Raw genomic sequence first — 27,044 nt, 5'->3', positions numbered from 1 at the left:
AAGTTCTACACTGTCCTCCTTACAGTTTATGATGCTTCCAAGTTTCGTACCATCCACAAACTTTGAAATTGTCCCCTGCACACCAAGATCTAGATCATTAGTATATTTCAGGAAAAGCAAGGGTCTCAATACTGACCTGTGGGGAACTCCACTACAAACCTTCTTCCAGCCTGAAAAATATCCATTGACCATTACTCTCTGCTTCCTATCCCTCAGTCAATTTTGTATCAGCGTTGCTACTGTCCACTGAACTATAACTTTTCTCTCAAGTCTGTTGTACGGCACTGTATCGAATGCCTTTTGAAAGTCCATGTACACCACATCAACAGCATTACCTGCATCAAACATTTCTGTTGCCTCTTCAAAAAACTCCAGCAAGTTATTTAAACACTATTTCCCCTATATAAATCCATGCTGGCTCTTCCTTATCAACCCACATTTTTCCACGTAACTACTAATTTTATTGTATAATTATATTATTATATAATTATATAATATTATTATATACTAATATCTGAATTTCAGTGCCAGTGTGATGCTAGGTATGTAGGCCGTATGTCCCAAAGACTGGCGGATCATATCAAACAGCATGACCCAGCTGCTGTTCACAACGGGCAGGATACAGACCGTACCCAACCAGCCCGTGCTTGCCAAACTCAAAACACAGAGTCCAACATTAGATGCGATTCCGTGATTGGACACCAATTTAATATTGTCAGTCGGCTCGCAGTGTGGCATATTTACATGTACCGGAAGCTACATATATTAATACACAGGGCCCTGTTCTTTGCAGACAGAAAGAACATGTACACAGATTGTGTCTGTTTCAGCTAACAAAATAAGTGACAGCCATTCGTTGACTCATTCCTCAGGGCAATGCTTCAGCCAATTAGGGTCAAGCTGCCTGGTTTAAATTTCAAACAATGCTTGGCAGTTAACTGTCAGTCACCATCACTAGTGCATTCTCCATGGCAATGCCTCTACCAATCAGAGTCCACTTGCCAAACAATCAGCACTCTCTTCCCATACAGTATAAATTGTTGTTTTCCCTTTATTTGGTATTCTTGTGATGAGTACAAGGTGAAAAGCTTTGACATGTCTCTTTTTTTCAGCAATATTCAAGTTCTGTACTACCAAACAACTACATTTACATTTAGTCAGCCATTAGAGAGGTTTGAACTTCCATATTTCTTGCATGTTTTATCAACAATGATAACACTCCAGAATAATTTAATATGTGGGTACAGTAAATTCCCCAAAATACTGACTGGTACTCACCGTCATCTCTCCCTTTTTCTTAATATTTTCCATGAACAATTTTCTCTTCTTTTTGCCTCTCAAGGTGACCTCGAACTCCTGCAGAGCCTTTGCAACTGTATTTAAAAAATTGCAATGAACATATCTATTTTCTATTCCTGTCAACTTTTATCATGACCAATTTCTATGTTCACATATAATGGGAACTGCCTATGTAAATTTGTAAAGATGTAATTACACTTTGTCCAGAGATGGCAGAGCTATACCACCACTGGTGCAAGAATGTTATTCAACCTGAGGAGTTGCCAAAAGCAGTTTCTATTAGTGTTTGTGGTATTTGTGCATTGAAGCACAATGCATCTGCATAACATTTCCTAGGTCACTATTTTAACAGAGGCATTTACCTATTTAAATAAACAGGTTCACACTTTGTTACAATAGTGGATGGTCATACAAATGAGTTAAGCATTCACCTTGGGATGCTCCCCCCCTCTCCCAGATTGTATGATAGGCAGTCATTTATCACTGCATGAACTAGACATCTCCATGCTGTGCCATCCTACAGGCTCCTAGAGAGCCGCATGCTGTCCAGAATGAAGCTCACCCTTCTCTTTCTTCCGTTCCTCTCTGGTTTGAAACCAGCTGCGCTCCAGTCTTGTCTCTTCACTATCCTTCTGCAGTTTGTTTTTGGCAGTGTTAATCTGTAACAAACAGTAAATCAGGATGAATACACGCCTGCTGACTGCAATATCACAGGTAACGGCAGTGCTATTCCCGCCGTCCCCAGTGTAGGTTACCAACAAAACACTGCTATAACTCTCCATCCCACTCTACTTACTGCAAATTATGAACTAAACCACTGGGTTCCACAGTAATTTGGGATAATGGGAGTAAAAACTATGACAGAAATGCTCCTACTGGTTGATACATTTCTTGACTTAATCATAACCAGGATAAAGTAATAACCTTTTGGCACTGACTCCCTTTAACACAGTGCATCAGGGTTTGAATCTATCCTCAATGGGTATATCATGAAACAGAAAGCTCGCCATTACTTAACATATGAAATTTATTTTTAAAAAAGCAAATTTTTAATATTACTGTCAACTCTGGTAGAAGTCATTACCTACTGATGTGCTGTGATGAACGTTTCCAGTGTTTGATCATCCTGTGGGCCACCCTCAACACTTCAATGTTAACAGCGAACCCCAACCTGTAAAGTGAGGTAATACTCAAGGTAATATGCCACATACCTGAGCCTCTGATCGCTGCAGCATTTTCTCCTCCTTTTCTAGCTGCAGCACCGCATAGATTTCCTTTTCCAGTTTCTCGATCTTGTCCCGGAACTTCATCACCACCTCTGTGAAGACATGGACCAGGGCATTAGCAGGAGGTCGCTTACAGAACAACAATCCATGTAGCATTCCTAACACCGCCCTTTCCTGGAGGTGCTATTTTTATTGGGTACAATAAATCACCAGCCCTCCATCATCTTGTCAAGGAACAATTTTACAATGATGAGCCTGGACAACGAATAATAGAAGTTATTCATCTGTTGGAGGCTGCCCTCACTCCAGCCACAGTTTGCAGCAACTCTGTCCTTTTTTTACCCCCTCTTAAGCCCACAGGGGCATTGAGACCAACTGTAGTAAATTCCACAAAGGTAAAGGTCAATCCTGCCAATTTTATTTCATTTTCTTACAGAACAGATAGTGAAGAGGAATGGTTATGAGGAGTTACTGAGTGCAAAGGAGCTGTTTTAATATGAAAGGACAGTCATTAGCAAGTCAGCTGCACTGATGAGAATTCCTGTTTAAACAGAAGGATAAGTGCAATCATCGTTTGATTCCTAGCGAGGGTATAGATGATGAGTCTTGCTCTGTAAATTCTGTGCTTAAAATTAACTTCCTCTCCCATACCAATTTACAAAGTCAAAAGAATTACAACATATGAACCCATTCAGCCCATTGCTAATGCGAGCTGTACAATTTGCCCCCTCCTTTCCAGCGCGCACTAAATCATGCTGAGCTCTGGCTTCACAAGCACCAACTATCCTTCAGCACCTTACCCCAATGATCATTCTTCATGTGTGATTTAGACAGTAAGGTCAGCAGGTTATCTTACTAAGAGGCTATCAGAGCCAAACCCATTCCTTATCGGATAACCCCACACACACACAACTTTCCAGCAGAAGTAACTGGATGGTGATCAGGAGCAGTACAGTGCCCGACAAGAGCAAGCAGGAGATCCAGAGGTTCCCACAGCAATGGGCCAGTGGCTTTATAACCAATTCAAGAACAGTTTCCCTGTCAGCTCTCACCTTGTGGAATGACACGAGCTTTCACTTCAGTTTTGGCTTTCTTCACAATCTCTTTCAACATTTTCCTTTCCATTTCGCCAACAAGGGAGACAGATCGTCCCCTGCGGCCTGCTCGTGCTGTGCGGCCTACTCTGTGCACATAGTGCTTGACAGTGTTGGGCATCGTGAAGTTTATCACCTGGCTCAGAATGAACAGAGACACTGTTAATGATACCAACCAATATATAATAGCAGTCAGTTTATTTAAGGACTAGACTTTCTCGTGTCTTATCAGCTGTAGATCAGTTTTCACCATGTTTCTAAGTTATAAAGATTCTCGCTGGAACAGAATCTCTGTTATAGTGTTCTATCCATCAGAATTTCACCACCCACCTCAATTGCATTCTTTTGTACAGGTCCCAAACTATTATAAGAATCCTGGGGCGATCTTTACCGTATCACAAAGATGAGCCAACTCCTTTTAGGTAGTTTTAAACAGGAGCCACAGCTCTAACAGAGACTCTTCGTGGATGCACAATTCTCCTATGGTTTAACTTAGCTGGTGGCCCCACTACTAATCAAGGCTGACAGCAGGCCAGAGTACAGAAGCTAAGAGGTTGGAAGTGCAGCTCTGCTGCTTATAGAGAAGGAAAGGCCTAATAGCAGCTCACATGACTATTGAGAATTTGGTCCTGGACCCGCAAGGATAGGACAAGTATTGTAGCAGCATGGTGCCTATTGTTAACTGCACTGTTAGTGTAAAAGTGCCTTTAGGCAACCAGGCCAAGAATAATATTAGCACAGAATACATCTCCAACAACTATCCCTCCACGTAAATCACTAATTCCCCTATCAATTACCCCTCTACACAATTACTAAGTCACTTACCGTTTTGACCCCATCAATGTCCAGTCCTCTGGCAGCAACATCAGTGGCTACAAGAATATCGATCTGTTCATCCTTAAAGCGCCTGTCACCATGGATACAAAGGCAAGGGATAAGTCAGTAAATATCAGGCTGTTATTGTCATTTTTCTGCAGTGGAACACTCTCCAGGAAGTGACCATATTTATCAAGAGGTCAGAACCCCGGTACAAAAGAAACCTTTTTGCAGAGCAGGATAAAAAACTGAATTTAAATTTGCCTTTTTGTCCCTCACCAATGGAAATATTCAAAGTGTATAACTATAGAAAGCAAGTGCTAGAACTATTTTACATTGAATTGAATTATAGCCTTGTCCAAACGGGGGCATTTCCAGGCTTGGGAGCCTGCCTGACTCCCCTTCCTAGCCCCAGGTCCCTGAAGTTAATTGCACTTCCTCCAACTGTCGCATTGACTGAGATTACCTAACTCAGCTCAGGCCAGTGACTCAGCCTGGACTGTCCTAGTTTGTAGGTCTCAGTACCACACCAAACACTGACTTTATCCATTGAACCATCATTAGATTTTGATTTCCTTAAACAAACTCTGCATTTGAAAATATGAAGGGAGTTATACTGGAGTTATAATCCCACATGTGTCACACTAAATCTGGGACCAGAATCGTAAGTGAGAAGTGCAGCAAGTATTCAATAATGGAGTTGTGATGTGTACTCCCAAAGACTGGTTAAAATTAGGAACATTTGTTACCTACATTCCCCTTCTGAAGGCACCAATGCCTTTTTGGGGTATGGTTCCAGGGATGCTGGCAGCCCTTTCATACTTCATACCTCATTCATCAAGTGTATATCCAGACAGTGCATGTCAGCAACTATTCCAGTGCAGATAGCATCAAGGGCAAATCTGATCCTATCTCCATCTGACATTTAGGCACATTTAATTTTCAGCAGTGGGTCAATGAATAACCATCAATAGGAAGGAACCCAGGCTGACTTGTGTACCCTAACCAAGGGGCACAGAGGTCAATATGCTCCAACAAATAGATGCTTCAGCTGAGATAAGTTTGTTCAGCACAGATTCAGAATGAAATTTTGGTTCTGCCTGGCTTACCACAATGTTCAGTGTCTTTACCCACACAAGATAATATGAGTTATGCATCTTACATCACCTTTTCAAATGGTTGGTTCCCTTACCTAAGGGCCTCCAATCGCTGGGTCTGAGAGAGGTCACCATGCAGCTCACCAACCTTCAGTCCCATCAGCCCCAGAAGGATGTGCATTCGATGAGCTTGCTTTTTAGTCTGTGTAAACAGCATGACGTGATCCTGGAATGTACGTGTCAGAAGAGCTACAGGAGGAGGAAAGAAAATCTATTCATCCAAATGCAAAATCTCAGATCAAGCACACTGTTTTATTCGACGGCCCTCTTCCTCCACAACATATTAACTACACAACCTCTAATCACTCCTTCCCCATGTTCAATAACAATTCCTATTGAAAGAAAGCAGGAGGAAAAAAAAACATGGACTTGCATTTAATAAGCACCTTTCATGACCTCAGGACCTCCCAAAGCATTTTTACACTCAATTTAAGCACAGGGAGGACCATCAAACAGAAAGTGATAATGACCAGATAATTTGTTTTGGTGTTATTGGTTGAGGGATAAATATTAGTCAGGGCAACAGGAAGAATTCTCGTGCTGTTCTTTGAATAGTGCGGTGTGATCTTCTACTTCATCTCAGAGAGCAGGTGGGACCTTGGTTTAACTTCTCATCCAAAAGACGGGATCTCTGACAATGCAGCACATCCTCAATTCTGCACTGGAGTGTCAGCCTAGAAGTTATTACAGTAGCAACTACACTTCAAAAATACTTCATTGTTGTAAAGCCCCTTTGTACAGTCATGAGGTCCTGAAAGGTGCTATGTAAATTCAAAACTTTTTCTTTTAAACTCAGAACATCTATTTCTAACCAGTTAGACTTGTGATGCATATCTAGTTCACGGTTCATGTTAATATTGGAGAGGTAATGTTTAGTTCTGGGAAGATTAAAGTTTAACTGTAGGAAATGGGATAAATGCAAGAAAATCAAGTTGGAGTCTATTACATTTAAAAGGTTGGGGCCATGTTGAGTGAAGGGGTTAACAGCCAGAGAGGCAAGAGCCATAAAACAGCTACATAAGTAGCTGGAGATGTGATGTCTACATTGCTTGCAAAGAAGTGTAGTCCAGAGAGATATTTTGTTTTTGTAGTTAGAGCTAAAGTTGGTTTAAAAGCACTCAGTGAACCCTGAAAGGCCACACTGTCATGGAACAAAAACAGAAAATGCTGGAAAAACTCAGCAGGTCTAGCAGCAGCTGTGGAGAGAGAAACGGAGTTAACGTTTCGAGACTGTATGACCCTTCTTCAGGGCTACTGAAGGTCATGAAAGGTGCTAAAGAAATTCAAAGAGTCAGATGGAGTACACACGTTGTGTACTAGCATGTTAGTGCACAAGCTACACTACAATTCAAACATCCCAAACTTACCTGAAACAATTGCTTCCCTGTCCCCCTCACGATTTGGGCGGATCCGGATGAATTCCTGACGGAGGAATGGCGCTACATCAGTGTTGCTGTTCACAAAGATTCGCATTGGATTCTTCAGTGACACCGATGCCAGGTCTTTCACCTGCAGGAAAATTTAGAGAAAGGGATGCCTGACCTTGTGAAAAATGCTTTATAAATGCAAGTTTTTTTTAATATAATGATTAATACTTGGGTATGGGGCATTTTTTTACAAAAATTGCAGTGACACAAAAAATAGGGACTGCGAAGAAGTTGGTTAAGAGACATCAGGAAGTCATATTGCTTGCAATAGATGCCTATTGAAATTTAATGTGTTGAAATGTGAGGTGACATAGAAAGAAAGGAAATATGCACTAGATGGTAAAACCTTACAAGGAGTAGCAGAGAAGATAGGCTCAAAAATCCAGGAACACAAATGTGGAAAGAAAAAAAAAACATGTATATTGGATCCTTGATTTTATAAAAAGTTAACAGAGTAAATCAGCAAAGATGTAATACTAAACCTATACAAATGCTTCTTTAGGACGGTGCTGGAATAATATGCCTGCTTTGAGAGCACTACCTAGGAAGGGCATCAAAGCCATGAAGAGGGATTTATACAAGGGAAAAAGCTGATGGGACACTCCCTGCATCTATTTTGGAAGGTCACTGCTAGCCTCAACTACTTGGAGGTACGAACTAACAAGCACTCAATCTGGCCCTGCAACAAGACGGAAATTCTCCATCCACTATACAGCAACGCCTCTCAACATACCTCATCAGTCATGGTGGCAGAGAACAGCATTGTCTGTCGCTGGTGGGAGCAAAGACGAATTATCTCCTTCATTTGTTCCTCAAAGTACTCATCCAGCATTCTGCAGAGGGAAAGGGGGGACAGACATAACAGCACTGATCAGTAACCTCACTCAGAGATTTGACCAATTTCTTCCTATATAAAATACTGGATCTACAGCAACTTGAACAGAGGAATGCAGTGGTCTGGAGAGGTTATAAGGATGGAGTAGAGTGGTGAATGGATTTAAAGTCAAGAATTTAATTTAAAATGTTGGTGATACAAGCCAGTGAAAATCAATAAGAACCTGAATGGAAGAGTGGTTAAATCCTGAGATTACTGCTCTTGAAATCCAACTTTTTAATTATCTCCCTAACTCCCTAAAATCTGCTTTCAGGACCTCAACCCTTTTCTTACCAACGTCATTGGTCCCAATATGGACCATGACCTTTGGCTGTTCACCCTCCGCTCTGCAGCCGCTCTGTGACATCCCTGACCCTGGCACCAAGGAGATAACATACTATCCTGGAGTCACGTCTATGACCGCAGAAATGCCTGTCTGCTCCCCGAGCTATGGAATCCCCTACTATAGCACTTCCACCATTCCGCCTCTCCTCCTGTACAGCTGAGCCACCTGTGGTTCCACGGACTTGGCTCTTGCTACAGTCTTCTGAGGAACCAGCTCACTCACCAGTATCCAAAATGGAGAAGTGGTTAGAGAGTGTAGTAGTACTCTATAATATCACAGATGCAAGGTTCATTTGGCAAGTACAGTATGTAATTAAGCCATTTGGACTGAAACAATTCCTGGTCTGTGCTGAGCTACCTAATCTCAGGAAGAGTGCAAATGGAGTGCTACGATTGACCTCAATGCCCCTCAGAGTTCCCGTTCCTGATTAAGTTATCCCAACTACAAACTGTGTGTGTGGGGATGTCAGGTGAAGACATGGTTGAGTTTGGTTGTGATGTCTCCTGATGGTTGCCAGTTTGCAAGGTCCATGCTCGTATGTGGCAAATGGCCACTTTGCTAAAGTGCCAGGGGTTGCGGGCACACATGAATCCACATCCCATACAGGAAGAGGCGAAAACAGAAAAAAGAAATGCTGACCAATTCATGTGGACACTGTTTGCTTGCTCTACGCGATAGCCAGTTAACATTTAACAGACCCTGACGGTGAGCTCCGAAAAATAACGCCAATTCCACCACTTTGCTAAGTGTAAGGAATATTGCTAAGCCGCATGGGCAATGATGCATGTAAGCAACTTTGACAAACAGTTACAGGGATTAGTGTGACAGGGCTAGTACTCTGAGTCATCATCAGCCACACATTCTGGATTTGAACGTGAGTAAGGATTATTGGTGTCCCCCAGTCCCTCAGCTCTCACTTATGCCTCCCAGCAGCTGGTAGCGCACACTAGTGGGCATTCCCTGGCATCTCACCTCAGCTGACGAGCTAAACTAAGTGAGGGTATCATCAGCATTGTTTGGTGTAGGTACGGGACGTCACCCGTCTTAAGTGCATGAAGTTTGGAATGACGAAAGAGGAAGATGATCCTAACAAGAGGACGACTCAGAAGATGGCCACCAGCAAGATGTGTGACAAATCCAGGGCACTCTCTTGATGAAGCAGGCATGTGGCTGGTCATCTTGGAGAAGATTGGTACCTTACTGAGTATCATCCCATAGTCAGCAAAAATCCCCAGTCGCAAAAATGCTGTTGCTTACAGAAGAAGTGAGCGGTGCAACACTGCGTCTAACCCTCGGCAAGAGGAAAGAATCTGAAGAGAGAATGACAAATATTCAGTGCCATTTGTCCATTCTGGTGATGACCTGGGACAAATAGGGATGGGGTAAATAATGGGAGCTGTACATCCAAAATAAATTGCTCCACTTGCTTTAAAGTTTTGCTTTGTTAAGACTTTTGATTTCTAAAGGATATTAACAGTTGTTTGGTGTAGTTGAAACAGAGATCTGGAATTCACATAATCGCTGACATTATGGGACAATTCTCTCCTCAGCTTTACCCATCCGAGACACAGTGTGGCCTCTTCCCTCTTACTTCTTTAACCATGGACAAGGCTGCTCTGTCTCTTCTCACCTGTCTGCTTCATCCAGAATAAGGACCTCAATGCTGCTGAGGTCAAAGGATGGACAATTGTGAAGGTGATCAATCAGTCGGCCAGGGGTGGCAATGAGAACATCGGGTCCCGCTCTCAGAGATGCCTCCTGGGTTTTTACATCCAGTCCACCTGGAAGCAAACAGGACATTTCAGATAGGGATCTAAAGCTTTCCTATGAAAGGGCAACAGTACAGCATCCCATCCTATCTACCTTACATTATCTTTATTCCTCTTTCTTACTGTTGGGAGACAATTACACTGTAACCTCCCCAGTCAATTGTGCAGAAACATCAGTTATCTGAAATTATTTTTGAGCAGACCCTAAACATCATTTTAGTATGGAACTTTGGGAGTGGAAACATGGAATATACAGTATTTGGATAAGTAAAACAGTTTATATTACTGTCTTATAATGTTTCATTGTGCTTTATGTTTCAGGTAAATATTTATAACTATGGTTTTTTCTGGGTTCACAAGCTTGTGATTAGGCATTCTAACACCATTCTATAATCCAGAAAATTCCAAAATCCAGAAATCACTGGGTCCCAAGCATTGCAAACTGAGAGGTCATTGTGTACTAATACAAGAAAATAAAGCCAGACCCTCTATACTGCCTTGTATCCCATGGAGCATAGATCCCACTATAGAATCCTTCCATCATGTGCTGTTATCTAGGATCTATTGCAAAATGAAATTTGGCGGCTGCAGTAGAATTTCTGTATTAAAAGCAAAAATGTAGTAAGGGCATAAGCTTTTAAAATTACTTGAAGAGTATTTACATTAAAATATTCTATATTGCTAACCATACCTTAGGCAAATGTGCCAACCCTGACACTATCCTCCAGTATTTTATAATTCTACAAACACTGTAAAATCTTATGTGATAACTGTATTTTCTTTGAATAGGGTGTTAGGGTAAAGTTTCCCTCTATTTTTATACTCTCTTTCTCTGCTTGGACAGACTTGTAAGTCATGCCAAAGACATCATGTCGCCAGAGTCTCCGTAGAGAGCCACCCGATGCCGATTTTCTTTTCCCTCTGCTGGGAGACGTCACAGCTTTTGATCAATATGCCCTTCCTTAGCAGAGCTCGGAAAAAATGAAGTCTGACTATATGCTATGCCTGCTCCTGCTCTGACTGCCAAAAAAAAGGGGCACTTTTTTTTCCTCATAAATGCGTATCCAAAAGTAGCCACACATACGAAACCTTAAAGTACACATTCTTTTTTTGTTCTTTTGTGGGATGTGGGTGTCACTGGCAAGGCCAGCATTTGTTGCCCATCCCTAACTGCCCCTGGCTTGCTGGATCATTGCAGAGAGCAGTTAACATTGCCTAAGGAACCACAGATGGGTATACATGCAATATCCGGGGGGGTTACCATTGACCAGAAACCAAGCTAGACTAGCCATATAAACGCTGTGGCTACAAGAGCAGGTCAGAGGCTGGGAATCCTGAGGTGAATAACTCACCTCCTGACTCCCCAAAGCCTGTCCAACATCTACAAGGCACAAGTCAGGAGTGTGATGGAATACCCTCCATTTGCCTGGATGAGTGCATCTCCAACAATACTCAAGAAGCTCGACATTATTCAGGACAAAGTAGCCTGCTTGAATGGCGCCCCATTCACAAACATTCATTCCCCCCACCACTGGCGCACAATGGAAGCAGTGTGTACCATCTACAAGATGCTCTGCAGGAATTCACCAAGACTCCTTAGACAGCGCCTTCCAAGCTTACGACCACTACCATCTAGAAGGACAAGGGTGACAAATACATGGGAACACCACCATCTGGAAGATCCCCTCCAAGTCACTCATCATCCTAACTTGGAAATATATCGTCGTTTCTTCACTGTTGCTGGGTCAAAATCCTGGAACTCTTGCCCTAACAGCACTGTGGGTGTACCTACACCAAATGGACTGCAGCGGCTCAAGAAGACAGCTCACCACCACCTTCTCAAGGGCAATTAGGGATGAGCAATAAATGCTGGCCTAGCCAGGGACACCCACATCCCATGAATGGATAAATAAAGATACATAGATGCACAGTCCAAACTTACCAACAGCAAGACAGAGGGTGATGGACGTGAACTGTGCCAGTTGTCTGGAGACAGAGTGCACTTGGATGCCAAGTTCGCGAGTTGGAACTAGAACCAACACCCTAGTAATGGGAGTTTGTCGCGGCTTATAAATCAGGCGTTCCAGGACTGGTAGCATGAAGGCAGCAGTTTTACCTATGGAGCAGTGGATGGAGAAAAAATAGGGAAAAAAATCAGAGACTTGCAAGGGTTTTATCTATAGCTTTAAGGAAAATGGATGATTGGCAACATGTGAACTTGTTGAACTGTTTCTTCTCAAGGGTCGTACAGACTTGGAACTATAATCGCCTCTCCTTCACTGCCATTGGATCAAAATTCAAAAACATCTTCCCATGGCTGTAAGTACAGCTCACAAACTGTAGCAATTCAAGGCAGCAGCTCATCCGCCCCCACCCACACACCTTAAACCAGCTTATATTTCAACTCTTTCTTGTACTCGAACTCAAGTTCTGTCGAAGGGTCATGAGGACTCGAAACGTCAACTCTTTTCTTCTCCGCCGATGCTGCCAGACCTGCTGAGTTTTTCCAGGTAATTCTGTTTTTGTTTTGTTTTTATCTAAATAAGATATTCTTGCTTAAAATATATTTAAAACCAAATGTAAATGGACTCAGCTACATTTAACACAAAATATATTCCACAGGATATCCTCACCCAGCCTTATGAATGCTGCAGGTATTTCATAAGGAGTGGATTATAGCCTCAAGTGTGGTCCAAAGACCCAATACTGTTTGCAGTTATATCTGACCTCTCCCTTGACATTTTTCCCAACATGCAGCAGGTTAAAGTTCAGCCTCTAAGCTCCTTCTGTGATGCACAGGACTCAGGTTACTTGTTTTTAATCTAAATGTCATGCTGACATCACAAGACCTCAAGGTTGCAACTGCCTCCATCACTAACTATAAGCTGATTCCATTGCTCCTTTCATACATCTGTAAAGCAGGTACTACTGGTGAAATTCTAGATCTCTCAGCTTGTCAGTAACTTCGTGGCTAACTCAAGAACACAAGAATTACAAGTGGGGTAGGCCATTCGGCCCCTCAAGCCTGCTCCGCCATTCGATAAAACCATGACTGATTTGATTGCGGACTCAACACCACTTTCCTGTCTGCCCCCATAACCCTTGACTCCCTTGTTGATCAAAAATCTACTTAATTCAGCCTTAAAAATATTCAATGACCCAGTCTCCACTGCTCTTTGGCCAAAAGAATTAAACAGACTAACAACCCTCTGAGAGGAAAAAGTTCTCTTCATCTTTGTCTTAAATGGGAGACCCCTAATTTCTAAACACTGTCTCCAAGTTCTCAGCTCCCCACAGAGGGAAACATATCTCAGCATCCACCCTGTCAAGTCTCCTCACAAACTTATATGCTTCAATAAAATCACTCTCAATTTTCTAAATTCTAATGGGTATAGGCCCAAGCTGCTCAACCTTTCCTCATAACATAACCCTTTCATCCCAGGAATCAGTCAAATGAACCTTCTCTGAATCTGGGTTAATATCCCCAAGGACATTTGCTTGATTCTGTCACAACTGGCCATATAGCCCTAGATACAGCTAGCTTCCACACTCAATCTGTGATGTGTTAGATGATCTTGGCAGGGGTAAGAGGGGCCTCAGTTCTCTTGGTCTGCGGGTAAAGAAGGAATGTGGGATGGGTGTGGGGTTCTGGGAAGACGGAAGAGCAAAATCAGAGTTCATCACTAGCCTGTGACTTCTGTTGAATAGTGCTTGTTTGCAGATATAGGGTAAGATAAGGATCTAAAACAAAAACAAAAATAGCTGGAAAAACTCAGCAGGTCTGACAGCATCTGTGGAGAGGAAGATAGAGTTTACGTTTTGAGTCTGTATGACTCTTCATCAGAACTAAAGAAAACGAGAAATGAGGTGAAATATAAGCTGTTAGAGGGGGGTGGGACAGGTGGAGCTGGATAGAGGGCCAGTGATAGGTGGAGGCAAAGAAGAGATTGCCAAAGGTGTCATAGACAAAAGGACAAAGGGGTGTTGATGGTGGTGATATTAGCTAAAGGATGTGCTAATGGTGACATTGAGGATGGAAAGGATCTAAGCTCAGTTGTGGTGCCAGCAGCCTGTGTGCTCAAAGCTCACCTGAACAATGGCTACATGGAGTAGCACAGGCCAGCCAGTGCCATGGAATAACCACCCTCCAAAGAAGAGGTGGAGAGAAATTGAGGAACAAACCAAGTTGACCAATGTGGGCTGTAAAGCATGGACTGGAAAATTCACAGCAGAGCTCCCAGTATCAATAATAATATTAACATAGCAACAGCAAACACCTATCCTCTAGGAGCACCACACCCTAACAGCATCATCGCACAAAGATGCCACACATTATGTTGCCCCATCTTAGATCCTGGCGTAACTGCATAATTTTCATGCTATGAGCAAAGATGTAACGCATCAATAGTATAAAAATGTGGATAGCCCAGGTTTAAGTAATGCTGGGTGAAATCTCAGGAATACATACAGAGCTCAAATACTAGTGATATCACTGTAACAATAAAATGGCTCAGGTACAGGAATTAATGGACACAACAACATATCCACAAGAACACATTCCTTGTGCAGACATTATATATCAGGGGATGACCAAGTGAGGCACTAAAGCAAAACCTACCTGTTCCAGTAGCGGCACATGCACACAGGTCTCTGCCGAGTAGACCTAAAGGAATACATGCTTTCTGAATGGGGGTTGGTTGTTTGAAGCCCACTGCAGTGATTGCCTAAACAATCAAAGAGGAGCAATGGTTAGAAAGAGTCAAAGACCTAAGCTTTGGACTCCAGCAGTATCATAGATGGGCACTGTCTCAATCACCACGCAATTAAACAGTACAATTCCAATAATGAATTCTATTGGGATTATTAAAATACATGTACAATATAGCCTACATAAATGCATTTCGTAAACTATGTAGTTTCTCTGTTACTGGGACGTCATAAAACTGCATTATATCAAAGTGAACAGAAAGAATGTACCACACACCCAAGATTTCTGGAAAACTAAAGACATGTTAGCATTGAAAATTAGTCTACCAGAACCATGTTATTAAAAAAAAGTATTTATTTCCCCAATAGCCCAATCAATAAACTACATTTCCAAGTGAGGAAGTCCTACAAAATCAAAATCCAGATTCAATCCACAAGTTACTGATCTCAACCAGGTGATAGTGGAGTGTGAGAATTGTCTGTACTCACTCCCTGGGCTACCACTATACTAAGTTCCCATCTATCAGCTGAGCAGCACCAGTGGGGCCAAACGAATTCACTCTATTGTTGTTGGTTCCGAACAAGCTCGTCTGTTTCAGTCATCTCTATCTCTTTGTGACAAGTCACTCTTGACATTGCCTACCTATATTTCCTTGCTCCTTCTCAACTTCTTCATAGAATCTTACAGCACAGGAGGAGGCCATTCAACCCATCGGACCTCTGCTGGCTCTTTGAAAGAGCTATTCAAATTAGTCCCTGCTCTTTCCCCATGGTTCTGCAATTGTTTGCCTTTTCCAGTATATATCCAATTCCCTTTTGAAAGTTACTATTGAATCTGTTTCCACAAACCTATCAGGCAGTGAATTCCAGGTCATAATAAATTGTTGCATAAAGAAAAAAAGCAGGTTCTCTCGTGTTCTTTTGCCAATTAGCTTAAATCTGTGCGCTCTGGTTACAGACCATCCTGCCGGGGAAACAGTTCCTCCCTATCTTCTCTATCAAAACCCAAAATAATTTTGAACATCTCTGTTAAATTTCCCCTTAACCTTCCCTACTCTAAGGAGAGCAATCTGAGTTTCTCTACTCTCACCAGTTAATTGAAACCGCTCATATTTGATTAACGTTGTACTAAATCTTCTCTCTGCACCTCCTCTAAGGCCCTGATGTCCTTTCTAGAACGTGATGCCCAGATTTGCAGGCAAGATTCAAACTGAGGCCTAATCAGTGATTTATAAAGGTTTAGCATGGTGTCCTAGCTCTTATACTCTGTACCTCTATTTATAAAGCCAATAACATGTTTCTATACCATATCAACTTGTCTTGCCACCTTCAAAAGGTTTTATGTAAACTGCCTGGTCTTTCTGTTCCTTTAAAACAGTTCCATTTAATTTATAGTGCCTCTCTTTATTCTTCCTTCCAAAATGCATCACTTCACTTTTATTGCATTGCATTTTACTTGCCATGTGTGTGCCCATTTTACCAGTCTGTCCTACTGAAGACTTGTTCCACGCATGCAGGCCAGGGAGGGAGAATTAGCCAGATTCTTATCCCACCCAGATTCTTCTGTTAAAAAAAAATTCACCTGTCAGGTGAGGGCAGGATTTAGCTTAGCTCTGATTCAACAGGCAGTCAAACTAGTGACACTCATTGCCTGGGCATTCATATGAGCAATGACTATTTGGTAAGGTGCAAAAGAGTCATGGGTGATATTGGAGTTTTATGCCTGCAAGTGTCAGTGCCTTCAAGACAGGAGATTACTGAGGAGGAGAAAACATATTTTGAAACAATGTATGTTTTTAATTCATATTTTGTGATGCGAGATCAGTTTCTGAAGCTGTCTCATGCCAAGGCCACACTTTTCAGAAGAGGACAATCCTTCACAAAAAATAGTCAACAGGAATATGTGCACATCATCACATTCCTAACAGGTTTCACGGGTTACAAACAGGAAGTAACACACAGTAAACTGTAAATGGAAATGCATCCTACCCAGAAAGCAAAGCACCTCCCAGACAAATAATGGGTAACAGTAATAGAAAGACATGCTGACGGCTACATCTCTCAAGTGACGCACAATACCTTTAAAAGTGGTCGAGAGAGATTCATATCCTGGAACGTTAGGCTGTCGTCAAACTGAGGGGCATCCTCGAAGAACACACCTGAATCCTGGATGGTAGCACAAACAACAGTGAGAATCCGGGAGCCAACAAGCTCCAAAAGTAGCTTCCTGTCCTTCGTCTTTCTCCCATTTAATAATCCTTTCAATCATCTCCCCATTCAGTCAAACTCCATCCCAATACCCTTTCAATCTCCCTACTTCATTTATTGCCCATCACTAATTGCCCTTGAGAAGGTGGTGATGAACCACCTTCTTGAACTGCTGCAGTCCTTGTAGGTATACCCACAGTGCTGTTCGGGAGGGAGTTTCAAGATTCTGACCCATCGACAGTGAAGGAGCGGCGATATAGTTCCAAGTCAGGGTGGTGAGTGGCTTGGAGGGAAACTTTCAAATGGTGGCGTTCCCATGCATCTGCTGCCCTTGTCCTTCTAGGTAGTAAAGCTCACGGGTTTGGAAGGTGCCTTGGTGAATTTCTGCAGTGCATCTTGTAGATGGTGCACACTGATGATACTGTGTGTCGGTGGTGGAGGGAGTAAATGTTTGTTGGTGGAATGCCAATCAAGTGGGCTGCTTTGTCCTGGATGGTACTCAGCTTCTTGAGTGTTCTTGGAGCTGCACCCATCCAGGCAAGTGCAGAGTATTCCATCAAACTCCTGACTTGTGCACTGTAGATGGTGGACAGGCTTTGGGGAGTCAGGAGGTGAGTTACTCACCACAGAATTCCCAATTCTGACCTGCTCTTGTAGCCACAGTATTTATATGGCTAGTCCAGTTCAGTTTCTGGTCAATGGTAACCCTGCAGGATGTTGAAGGTAAGGGATTCAGCGATGATGATGCCATGAATGTCAAGGGGTGATGGAAATTCTCTCTTGTTGGAGATAGTAATTGTCTGGCACTTGTGTGGTGCAAATGTTATTATCAGCCCAAGCCTGAATGTTGTCCAGGTCTTGCTGCATATAGGCATGGACTGCTTCAGTATCTGAGGAGTCATGAATGGTGCTGTAAGTTGTGCAATCATCAGTGAACATCCCCACTCCTGACTTTATGATGGAAGGTCATTGATGAAGCAGCTGAAAATGATTAGGCCTAGGACACTACCTTGAGGAACACCTGCAGGGATGTCCTAGGACTGAGATGACTGACCTCCAACAAGCACAGCCATCTTCCTTTGTGTTAGGTTTGACCCCAACGAGCAGAGAGCTTTCCCCCTGATTCCCATTGACTTCAGTTTTGCTCGGGCCCATTGATGCCACATTCGGTCAAATGTGGCCTTGATGTCAAGGGCAGTCACTCTCACCTCACCTCTTGAGTTCAGCTCTTTTGTTCATGTTTGGACCAAGGCTGTAATGAGCTCAGGAGTTGAGTGACCCGAGCAGAACCTAAACTGTGCGTCAGTGAGCAGGTTAATACTAATTAAGTAACACTTGATAGCACTGTTGACAATCCCTTCCATCACCATGCTGATGGTTGAGCGTAGACTGATGGGTTTACCCTGCTTTTTGTGGACAGGGCATACATGGACAATTTTCCACACTGCTGGGCAGATGCCAGTGTAGTAGCTGTATTGGAACAGCTTGGCTAGGGGTGCGGCTGGTTCTGGAGCACAAGTCTTCAGTGCTATTGTGGGATGCTGTCAGGGCCCATTGCAGCTGCAGCAACCCGTGCCTTCAGCTATTTCTTGATGTCAGGTGGAATGAATCGAACTGGCTGAGGACAGGCATCTGCGATGTTAGGCATCTCAGGAGGAAGCCAAAATGGATCACCCACTCTTCATTTCTAGGTGAAGATCCTTCCCACAGCATTCTATCCCAGCCTCATCTTATTCGTTCTCCCTTACTAGGGGGAGGCAATGGCGTAGAGATATTGTCGTTGGATTAGTAATCCAGAGACCCAGGGTAATGCTCTGGGGACCTGGGTTCAAATCCCACCATGGCAGATGGTGGAATTTGAATTGAATAAAAATCTGGAATTAAAAGTCTAATGATTACCCTGAAACCATTGTCGTTTGTTCTGGTTCACTAATGTCCTTTAGAGAAGGAAATCTGTCACCCTACATGTGACTCCAGACCCACAGCAATGTGATTGACTCTTGATGCCCTCTGAAATGGCCTAGTAAGCCACTCAATTGTAACAAACTACTACAAAGTCACAAAAAAGAAATGAAACCAGACAGATCACCGGCATCAACCTAGAGACTGGAAACGACAACGGCAATCACAGCCCTGTCAATCCTGCAAAGTCCTCCTTACTAAAATCCGAGGCTAGTGCCAAAATTGGGAGAGCTGTCTCACAGACTACTCAAGCCTGACATAGTCATCCTCTCAGAATCATACCTTACAGATAATGTCCCAGACTACACTATCATCATCCCTGGGTAAGGACAGACCCAGCAGAGGTGGCAGCACAGTGGTATACTGTCGGGAGGGAGTTGCCCTGGGAGTCCTCAACATCGACTCCGGAATCCATTAAGTCTCATGGCATCAGGTCAAACACGGGCAACACCTCCTGCTGATTACCAGTTACGGCCCTCCTTCAGCCGATGAATCAGTGCTCCTCCATGTTGAGCACCACTTGGAGGAAGCACTGAGGGTGGCAAAGCCGCAGAATGTACTCTGGTTAGGGGACTTCAGTGTCCACCACCAAGAGTGGCTCGGTAGCACCACTACTGACCAAGCTGGCCGAGTCCTAAATGACATAGCTGCTAGACTGGGTCTGTGGCAGGTGGTAAAGGAACCAACAAGAGGAAAAAACATACTTGACCTCATCGTTGCCAACCTGCCTGCCACAGATGCATCTGTCCATGACAGTATCGGTAGGAGTGCCCACTGCACAGTCCTTGTGGAGACGAAGACCCGCCTTCACATTGAGGATACTCTCCATCGTGTTGTGTGGCGCTACCATCATGCTAAATGGGATAGATTTCAAACAGATCTAGCAACTCAAGACTGGGCAACCATGAGGCGCTGTGGGCCATCAGCAGCAGCAGCAGAATTATACTCGAACACAATCTGTAACCTCATGGCCCGGCATATCCCCCCCTTCACTCTACCATTACCATCAAGCCAGGGGATCAACCCTGGTTCAATGAAGAGTGCAGGAGGGCATGCTAGGAGCAGCACCGGCATACTTAAAACTGAGGTGTCAACCTGGTGAAGCTATAAACAGAGAGCTATTTTCGTGCCAAACAGCATAAGCAGCATGTGGTAGACAGAGCTAAGCGATCCCACAACCAACAGATCAGGTTTAAGCTCTGCAGTCCTGCTACATCCAGCCATGAATGGTGGTGGACAATTAAGCAACTCACTGGAGGAGGTGACTCCACAAATATCCCCATCCTCAATGATGGAGGAGCTCAGCACAGCAGTGCAAAAGATAAGGCTGAAGCATTTGCAACAATCTTCAGCCAGAAGTGCCGAGTGGATGATCCATCTCAGCCTCCTCCGGAGGTCCCCAGCACCACAGATGCCAGTCTTCAGCCAATTCGATTCGCTTCATGTGATATCAAGAAATGGCTGAAAGCACTGGATACTGAAAAGGCTATGGGCCCTGACAATATTCCGGCAATAGTATTGAAGGCTTGTGCTGCAGAACTTGCTGTGCCCCTAGCCAAGCTGTTCCCATACAGTTACAACACTGGCATCTACCCGCTATGTGGAAAAAGCAGGACAAATCCAACCCGGCCAATTACCACCCCATCAGTCTACTCTCCATCATCAGTAAAGTAATGGAAGGGGTCATCAACAGTGCTATCAAGCGGCACTTGCTTAGTAATAACCTGCTCACTAAGGCCCAGTTTGGGTTCTGCCAGGGCCACCCAGCTCCTGATCGCGTTACAGCCTTGGTTCAAACATGGACAAAAGAGCTGAACTCCTGAGGTAAGGTGAGAGTGAGTGCCCTTGACATCAAGGCAGCATTTGAGCGAGTGTAGCATCAAGGAGCCCAAGCAAAACTGGAGTCAATGGGAATCAGGGGGAAAACTCTCCGCTGGCTAGAGTCATACCTAATACAAAAGAAGATGGTTGTGACTGTTGGAGGTCAGTCATCTCAGCCCCAGGATTTCACTGCAGGTGTTCCTCAGGGTAGTGTCCTCAGCCCAACCATCTTCAACTGCTTCATCAATGACGTTCCTTCCATCATAAGGTCAGAAGTGGGGATCCTCGCTGATGATTGCATAATGTTAAGCACCATTTGCAACTCCTCAGATACTGAAGCAGTCCATGTCCACATTAGTAAGACCTGGACAATATCCAGGCTTGGGCTGACAAGTGGTAAGTAACATTCGTGCCACACAAGTGTCAGGCAATGACCATCCCCAACAAGAGAGAATCCAACCATCGCCCCTTGATGTTCAATGGCATTACCATCACTGAATCCCCCACTATCAACATCCTGGGGGTTACCATTGACCAGAAACTGAACTGGACTCGCCATATGAATACTGTGCCTACATGAACAGGTCAGGGTCCAGCAATCGAGTGATGAGTAACTCCACTCCTGACTCCCAAAGCCTGTCCACCATCTACAAGGCACAAGTCAGGAATGTAATGGAATATTCCCCACTTGCCTGGATGAGTGCAGCTCCCACGAATAAGCTGGACAGCGTCCAGGACAAAGCAGACCACTTGATTGGCACCAACATCCACAAACATTCACTCCCTCCACCAATGACAGACAGTAGCAGCAGTGTATACCATCTACAAGATGCACTGCAGGAATTCACCAAGGCTCCTTAGATAGCACCTTGCAAACCCATGACCACTACCACCTAGAAGGACAAGGGCAGCAGATAGATGGGAACACCACCACCTGGAAGTTCCCCTCCAAGTCACTCACCATCCTGACTTGGAAATATATCACTGTTTCTTCACCTTCACTGGGTCAAAATCCAGGAACTCCCTCCCTAACAGCACTGTGGGTGTATCTACACCACATGGACTGCAGCAGTCCGAGAAGGCAGCTCACCACCACCTTCTCAAGGGCAACTAGGGATGAGTAATAAATGTTGAACCAGCCAGCGAAGCTCACATCCTGTGAATGAATAAAAAAAACTATTCTCCACCCATCCAACTCCCCGTAGCATCTCCTTTACATGTCACTCTGTTTCCCCTTTTTTCCACTCATCCTTCCAGTTGCTTTTCCATTCCAATAGTGCACCTCAATTGCAGTCACTCTGAATATTCTCCACTCAGTTGTGGGGTTCCAAAATTAAGAACGACAAACAAGAAAAAAACCTCAGCCTCAGCTAAGTTTCATGAACAGTCATCTGCTGCTGGCCACTGCCCTCCCTCCACCATCCCCGCATCCCCCAGACAGTTAGACTCTTACCTTCAGCAATACAATCATCCTCGTTAGCCCTAACTACAGTAGGAGACAAAACACCAGGAACACTTACATTCCCAGGAACTTTCTTCTTTCTCTTCTTCCCCTTTAATTTCAGTGTGTCTGTGAAATAATCAGCATTAAGTCAGTCTCTGAACAATCAACAAAGAGATGGAAACAAGCTGTACAGTATTACCACAAAAAAACCAATGTCAATAAATTCAAGATCAGACAGTGCTATTACCTGCTTTCTGTAAAATATCCTCATCTGCTGAGGAAAATTCGGCTATTGACTCATCATCTTCCTCATCTTCTGGCTCTTTTTCTCCATCAGATTCCTCAGCCTCACCTTCAACTTCCACCTCATCTGGTTCTTCATCTTCCTTTATTGTATCAGGTTTGGACACAGTGTCCTCAGTAGAGTCAGTCTTTATTCTCTTTGCTTCTTTTGTAGATTTCTCCTAGAAATGAGAAACATTTAAACCAAAAGCAAAGACTGATACCTGTTGTTCCTCCTCTCATATTTTTACTATCCCTTCTCACTTTCCCTCTCCCAGCAACTCCCTTTCAAGGAACACTTCTCCTCCCCAAACAACATCCATTTCTGGTGCCATTGGCAAAAATCAAAAATAAAAACCATAACTTCTGCTGAAAGATCCTTTGTTTTTCATGCTCTGCAAATTGTTCAGGAAGATTATCTAGTATGGAATTAACCTAGAAAGTTCAGCTTTTATCTTGGTTTGTGCTGAGCTCAAGGTGGTGGGTGGGGGGGGGGGGGATAAATGTTCTGATGCTTGGTTTCATGGGGCAAGTGGAGGGTGGCTGAAGTTGGATAGGGCTCACACTCCTGAATGCTATCCAAGGAACTTTGCAGATGTGTGCTTTTAGTTTTAAGCTGACTGCAGAATCTGGTCCTCTGCAGTTTAATATCCTGGGGATGCCCATTCTGAAAGTCCACACTTGAACTATGGCCATTTAGACTGGCATCCATGGAAACATAACCTAGAAAGAAGCTGACACTTTGAGGAAATGGGAGCACAGAAAACCAGTCTGAAGTCTAACAGCCTTTAAGAACAAGGAAAATACATTAGGCCTAAAGCTCTTAACAAATTTATCCAACAAAGAAGAACTTTTTTTTAAACTGACTCCCTGCAGGAGGTGGGGGGGATGGCATGGGGGCAGGGGGAGCTTCTAGTCTGTTCCATCATTCAATAAGGCCATGGCTGATTGTTTGCGGTCTCACTTCCATATCCCTCCTTGCCCTGAACAATCTTTGACTCCCTTGTTGATCAAAACTCTGTCGTACTCAGCATTGAATGTATTTACTGACCCAGCCACCATTACTCTCTGGAGGACAGAAGTTTAAAGACTAACAACCCTCTGAGAGAAGATATTCTTCTTGTCTTCATCTTCAACTGAGACTCCTTATTTTTAAACTGTGTTCCCTAGTTCTTGATTCTCTCACGAGGGGAAACTTGATTCTCTCACGAGGGGAAACATCCTCTCAGCATCCACCCTGTCAAGCCCCATTAGGATATGTTTCAATAAGATTACCTCTCATTCTTCTAAACTCCAATGAATCAGGCCCAACCTTTCCTCATAAGACAACTGCTTCCTCCCAGGAACAGTGAATCTCTCTGTACTGCTTCCAATGCTACTATATCCCTCCTAAAGTAAGGAGACCAAAACTGCACACAATATTCTAGGTGTGGTCTCACCAATGCCCTTTACAGTTGTAGCAAGACTTCCCTACTTTACATTCCATCCCCCCTTGCAATAAAGGGCAAAACTTAATTTGATTTCCTAATTATATGTTAACATTTTGTGAATCACGTACAAGGTCTCTCCATAATGCAGCATTCTGCAGTCTTGCTCCATTTAAATAATATTCTGCTTTTCAATTTCTCTGCCAAAGTGGACAACCTCATATTTTCGCACATTAGATTCCATGTGCCAAATTTTTGCCACTCACTTATGTATCACCTTGCAGACCCTCTGTATCCTCCTCATAACTTACTTTCCTACCTATTTTTGTATCATCAGCAAATTTGGCTACAATACAGTCAGTCCCTTCATCCAAGTCATTAATATGGATCATAAATAAATTGAGACCCTAGCACTGATCCCTGTGGCACTCCACTAGTTACCATTTGCCAAGTTGAAAATGACCCATTTATCCCAAGTCTCTGTTTTTTGTTAGTTAGCCAATCCTCTATCCTTGCTAATACATTGCTCCCAACATTAAGACCTTTCATCTTGTGTAGTAACTTTTATGTGGTTCCTTATTGAATGCCTTTTTGAAATCCAAATACATTACACTTACTGGTACCCCATTATTCACTCTGGTGGTTACATCCTTAAAGAGCTCTAATAAATTTGTCAAATACAATTGCCCTTTCACAAAACCATGTTGACTTTTCCTGATTGTATTATAATTTTTTTAATGTCCTACTACTACCCCTTTAATAATGGATTCTAGCATTTCCCAATGACAGATGTTAGGCTAACTGGCCTTTGTTTCCTGCTTTGTCTCCCTTATTCCTTGAATATGGGTGTTACACTTGGAGCCTTTCCGGGATCTAGGGAAGTTTAGAAGATTACAACCAATGCGTCCACTATCTCTGCACCCCTTCTTTTAAGATTCAAGGATGCAGACCATCAGATCCAGTGGACTTTATCTACCATTAGTTTTCCTAGTGCTTCTTCTCTCATAGTTGTGATTGTTTTAAGTTCCTCCCTCCCTTTTGCCTCTTGATTTTCTATTTTCAGGATGCTTTTTGTGTCTTCTACTGTGAAGACAGATACAAAATATTTGTTCAAATTCTATACCATTTCCTTGCTCCCCATTATTAATTCCCTAACATCATCCTCTAAGAACAAACATTTTAGCTACTCTTTTTCTTTTTATATACTTGTAGAAGCTTTTACTGTCTGTTTTTCATAATTCCTGTTAATTTTCTCATATTCTCTTTATTATCTGACAAAATAGTGGGGACAATTATCTGATAAAAATTATTCAGAAGCTATTCTTTATGCTAAAAATGAAGATTCACTAGATTTGAATGAAAAAAATAGACTCCTAAATCTTTCATATCCTCTACAGTTCCTAACTTCTCACTACGTAGAAAATACTTCTATCTATTTCTCTTAGGTCCAAACCTTATTGAACTCCATCTGCCAGTTTGCCCAGACACTTAAACTATCAATGTCCCGCTGTGACTTTCAGCTCCCATTTACACTACTAACTTTTGTACTAGATTTTCATCCTCCCTGGTCTCTGCTCCACACTAATTGAACTGCTCATTGTGGCCAAGGACTTGGCTTCAATTCTTAGTCCGTGCTCAGTGCATTGGTCTCCACAAGGTAACAGTAGAGGTGTTACTGGAATAGGAAGGGAGGAGGAAAATCTACCAATGTTCCCAATGCTGATTGTTATCAAGTCACCCTTGGATCATGCACCTATGTGGAAAGGGGCAGCTTCAAATTCCAAACCCTCCACTCCTCCTTCATATCTAAGTTTTCACATAATAAACTTGGACAGATACTGAAGAACTGCTAGTCCTAGTGAAACCATCCCCCAGCAAAAATCAGCAGTGCAAGACTTTTATTAGTCACGCATATGGAAGGGGAAGGAAGGAAAAATGGAGGGAAAATTTAGCTTGTCGGAGGTCTTTGTCCCACTGAGCTTCTCACACCTAAACATTCAGACACTCAATTCTTTACAAAAATGTTGACGACTACTGACCTCTTTTTTTCTTCTCTTTCGCACTTTGTCTATCTTATCATCCAAGGTTGTTGGTGCTCTCTAGAATTGAGCAGAAAAATTAGGTTAACACTGTTTCAAGAACACAGTTTTAAATTTTCTGGGACAGCAGTGAAACACAGGCCCTGGCATCCAAATACAAGGTGCTAAGTTTAGGTGCACAGGCAACACCCATCATCCTAACCCACTTGGTGTGTTGGCACTCAACAAGAGTCAAGAGAGTAAAGAACCCGCTCAGTGCGCTGAAAATTCCTGGTCATCTCCTGTCAAACTGTCAGCAAGGGCACTGACAGAGACCTAATAATCCAACGGACTATTCCAAAAAAGAGCCCGGTGTTATGGGACATACACGCACACTCATCAACACACATACTTTAGATATTCACCAGCAATCCCAAACTAATCTTAACTTAGCAGAGAAGCAAACAGAAAGAATGCTTCCAAGTCGGTCTATTCACTGTGATTGCAATAACTATTGAACACCTGCTCTCACAGTATGAATGGCAGCATTTCTGGGAAGCAGCACTGTAACACTGCAACATTAACAGCAATATGGTGTGTCTTCCAAGAATATTAGGGTGAATACAGTCAGTAGTTAGGCAGGGTTACAGATCCTCACATTCTTTTTCAATTGGCTCAGGACATCTGCCATCATCCAGTTGTCATCATATTCCCCATCCTTCTCAGTGAACAGAAAGTCTTCACTGAAGTCCACACACTTATTCCTCAACTTCTTTTGCTTCAGTAAGGTGACAGGCGGTTCCTAAACAAACAAATAGAACAGTCTCACAGATCAAAGAAATGTGATGTGCAACAAGAACAGTCCGTTCACTATTTATTCACAGACAGCATAAAACAGAACATTGTTGGGTATAACTCAGATCAGTATTATATAAGGCACAGATGCTTCAAAAAGGACACTGAATTGAGTCAGAGTCACTATAGCAATGAAGGCCATTCAGTCCACATGGAATGGTGCAATCTTTCGTCAGCTTGAGAAGTTATCTTGTATTGTAAAAATCAATAGCTATAAATTGCTTTGGAACTTAGAAATTAGGAGTCCACAAACCAGGACTAGTTTATTTAAGTACTGACAGTTATCATTGCGAGTATGACTGTTCCAATGAT

General features: G+C 43.0%; 1 protein-coding gene across 1 annotated transcript in view; it reads right to left on the bottom strand.

The window, feature by feature from the left end:
- Positions 1–27,044, bottom strand: part of ddx27 (DEAD (Asp-Glu-Ala-Asp) box polypeptide 27) — a 56,411-nt gene that overhangs the window by 6,249 nt on the left and 23,118 nt on the right. The window contains exons 2-17 of the mRNA XM_041205169.1: positions 26,536–26,679; positions 25,899–25,958; positions 22,398–22,614; positions 22,227–22,276; positions 16,795–16,881; positions 14,627–14,732; positions 11,951–12,124; positions 9,870–10,020; positions 7,753–7,852; positions 6,960–7,101; positions 5,628–5,781; positions 4,445–4,526; positions 3,578–3,755; positions 2,511–2,617; positions 1,862–1,958; positions 1,279–1,373 (exon numbers count right to left, since the gene is read on the bottom strand). Coding sequence (XP_041061103.1) covers positions 1,279–1,373; positions 1,862–1,958; positions 2,511–2,617; positions 3,578–3,755; positions 4,445–4,526; positions 5,628–5,781; positions 6,960–7,101; positions 7,753–7,852; positions 9,870–10,020; positions 11,951–12,124; positions 14,627–14,732; positions 16,795–16,881; positions 22,227–22,276; positions 22,398–22,614; positions 25,899–25,958; positions 26,536–26,679 — 1,944 coding nt within the window. The remainder of the gene's footprint in view (positions 1–1,278; positions 1,374–1,861; positions 1,959–2,510; positions 2,618–3,577; positions 3,756–4,444; positions 4,527–5,627; positions 5,782–6,959; positions 7,102–7,752; positions 7,853–9,869; positions 10,021–11,950; positions 12,125–14,626; positions 14,733–16,794; positions 16,882–22,226; positions 22,277–22,397; positions 22,615–25,898; positions 25,959–26,535; positions 26,680–27,044) is intronic.

The sequence above is a fragment of the Carcharodon carcharias genome, chromosome 14 (assembly GCF_017639515.1).
Source record: "Carcharodon carcharias isolate sCarCar2 chromosome 14, sCarCar2.pri, whole genome shotgun sequence".
Taxonomy (NCBI): domain Eukaryota; kingdom Metazoa; phylum Chordata; class Chondrichthyes; order Lamniformes; family Lamnidae; genus Carcharodon; species Carcharodon carcharias.
This window is presented reverse-complemented; position numbering and strand designations above follow the sequence as displayed.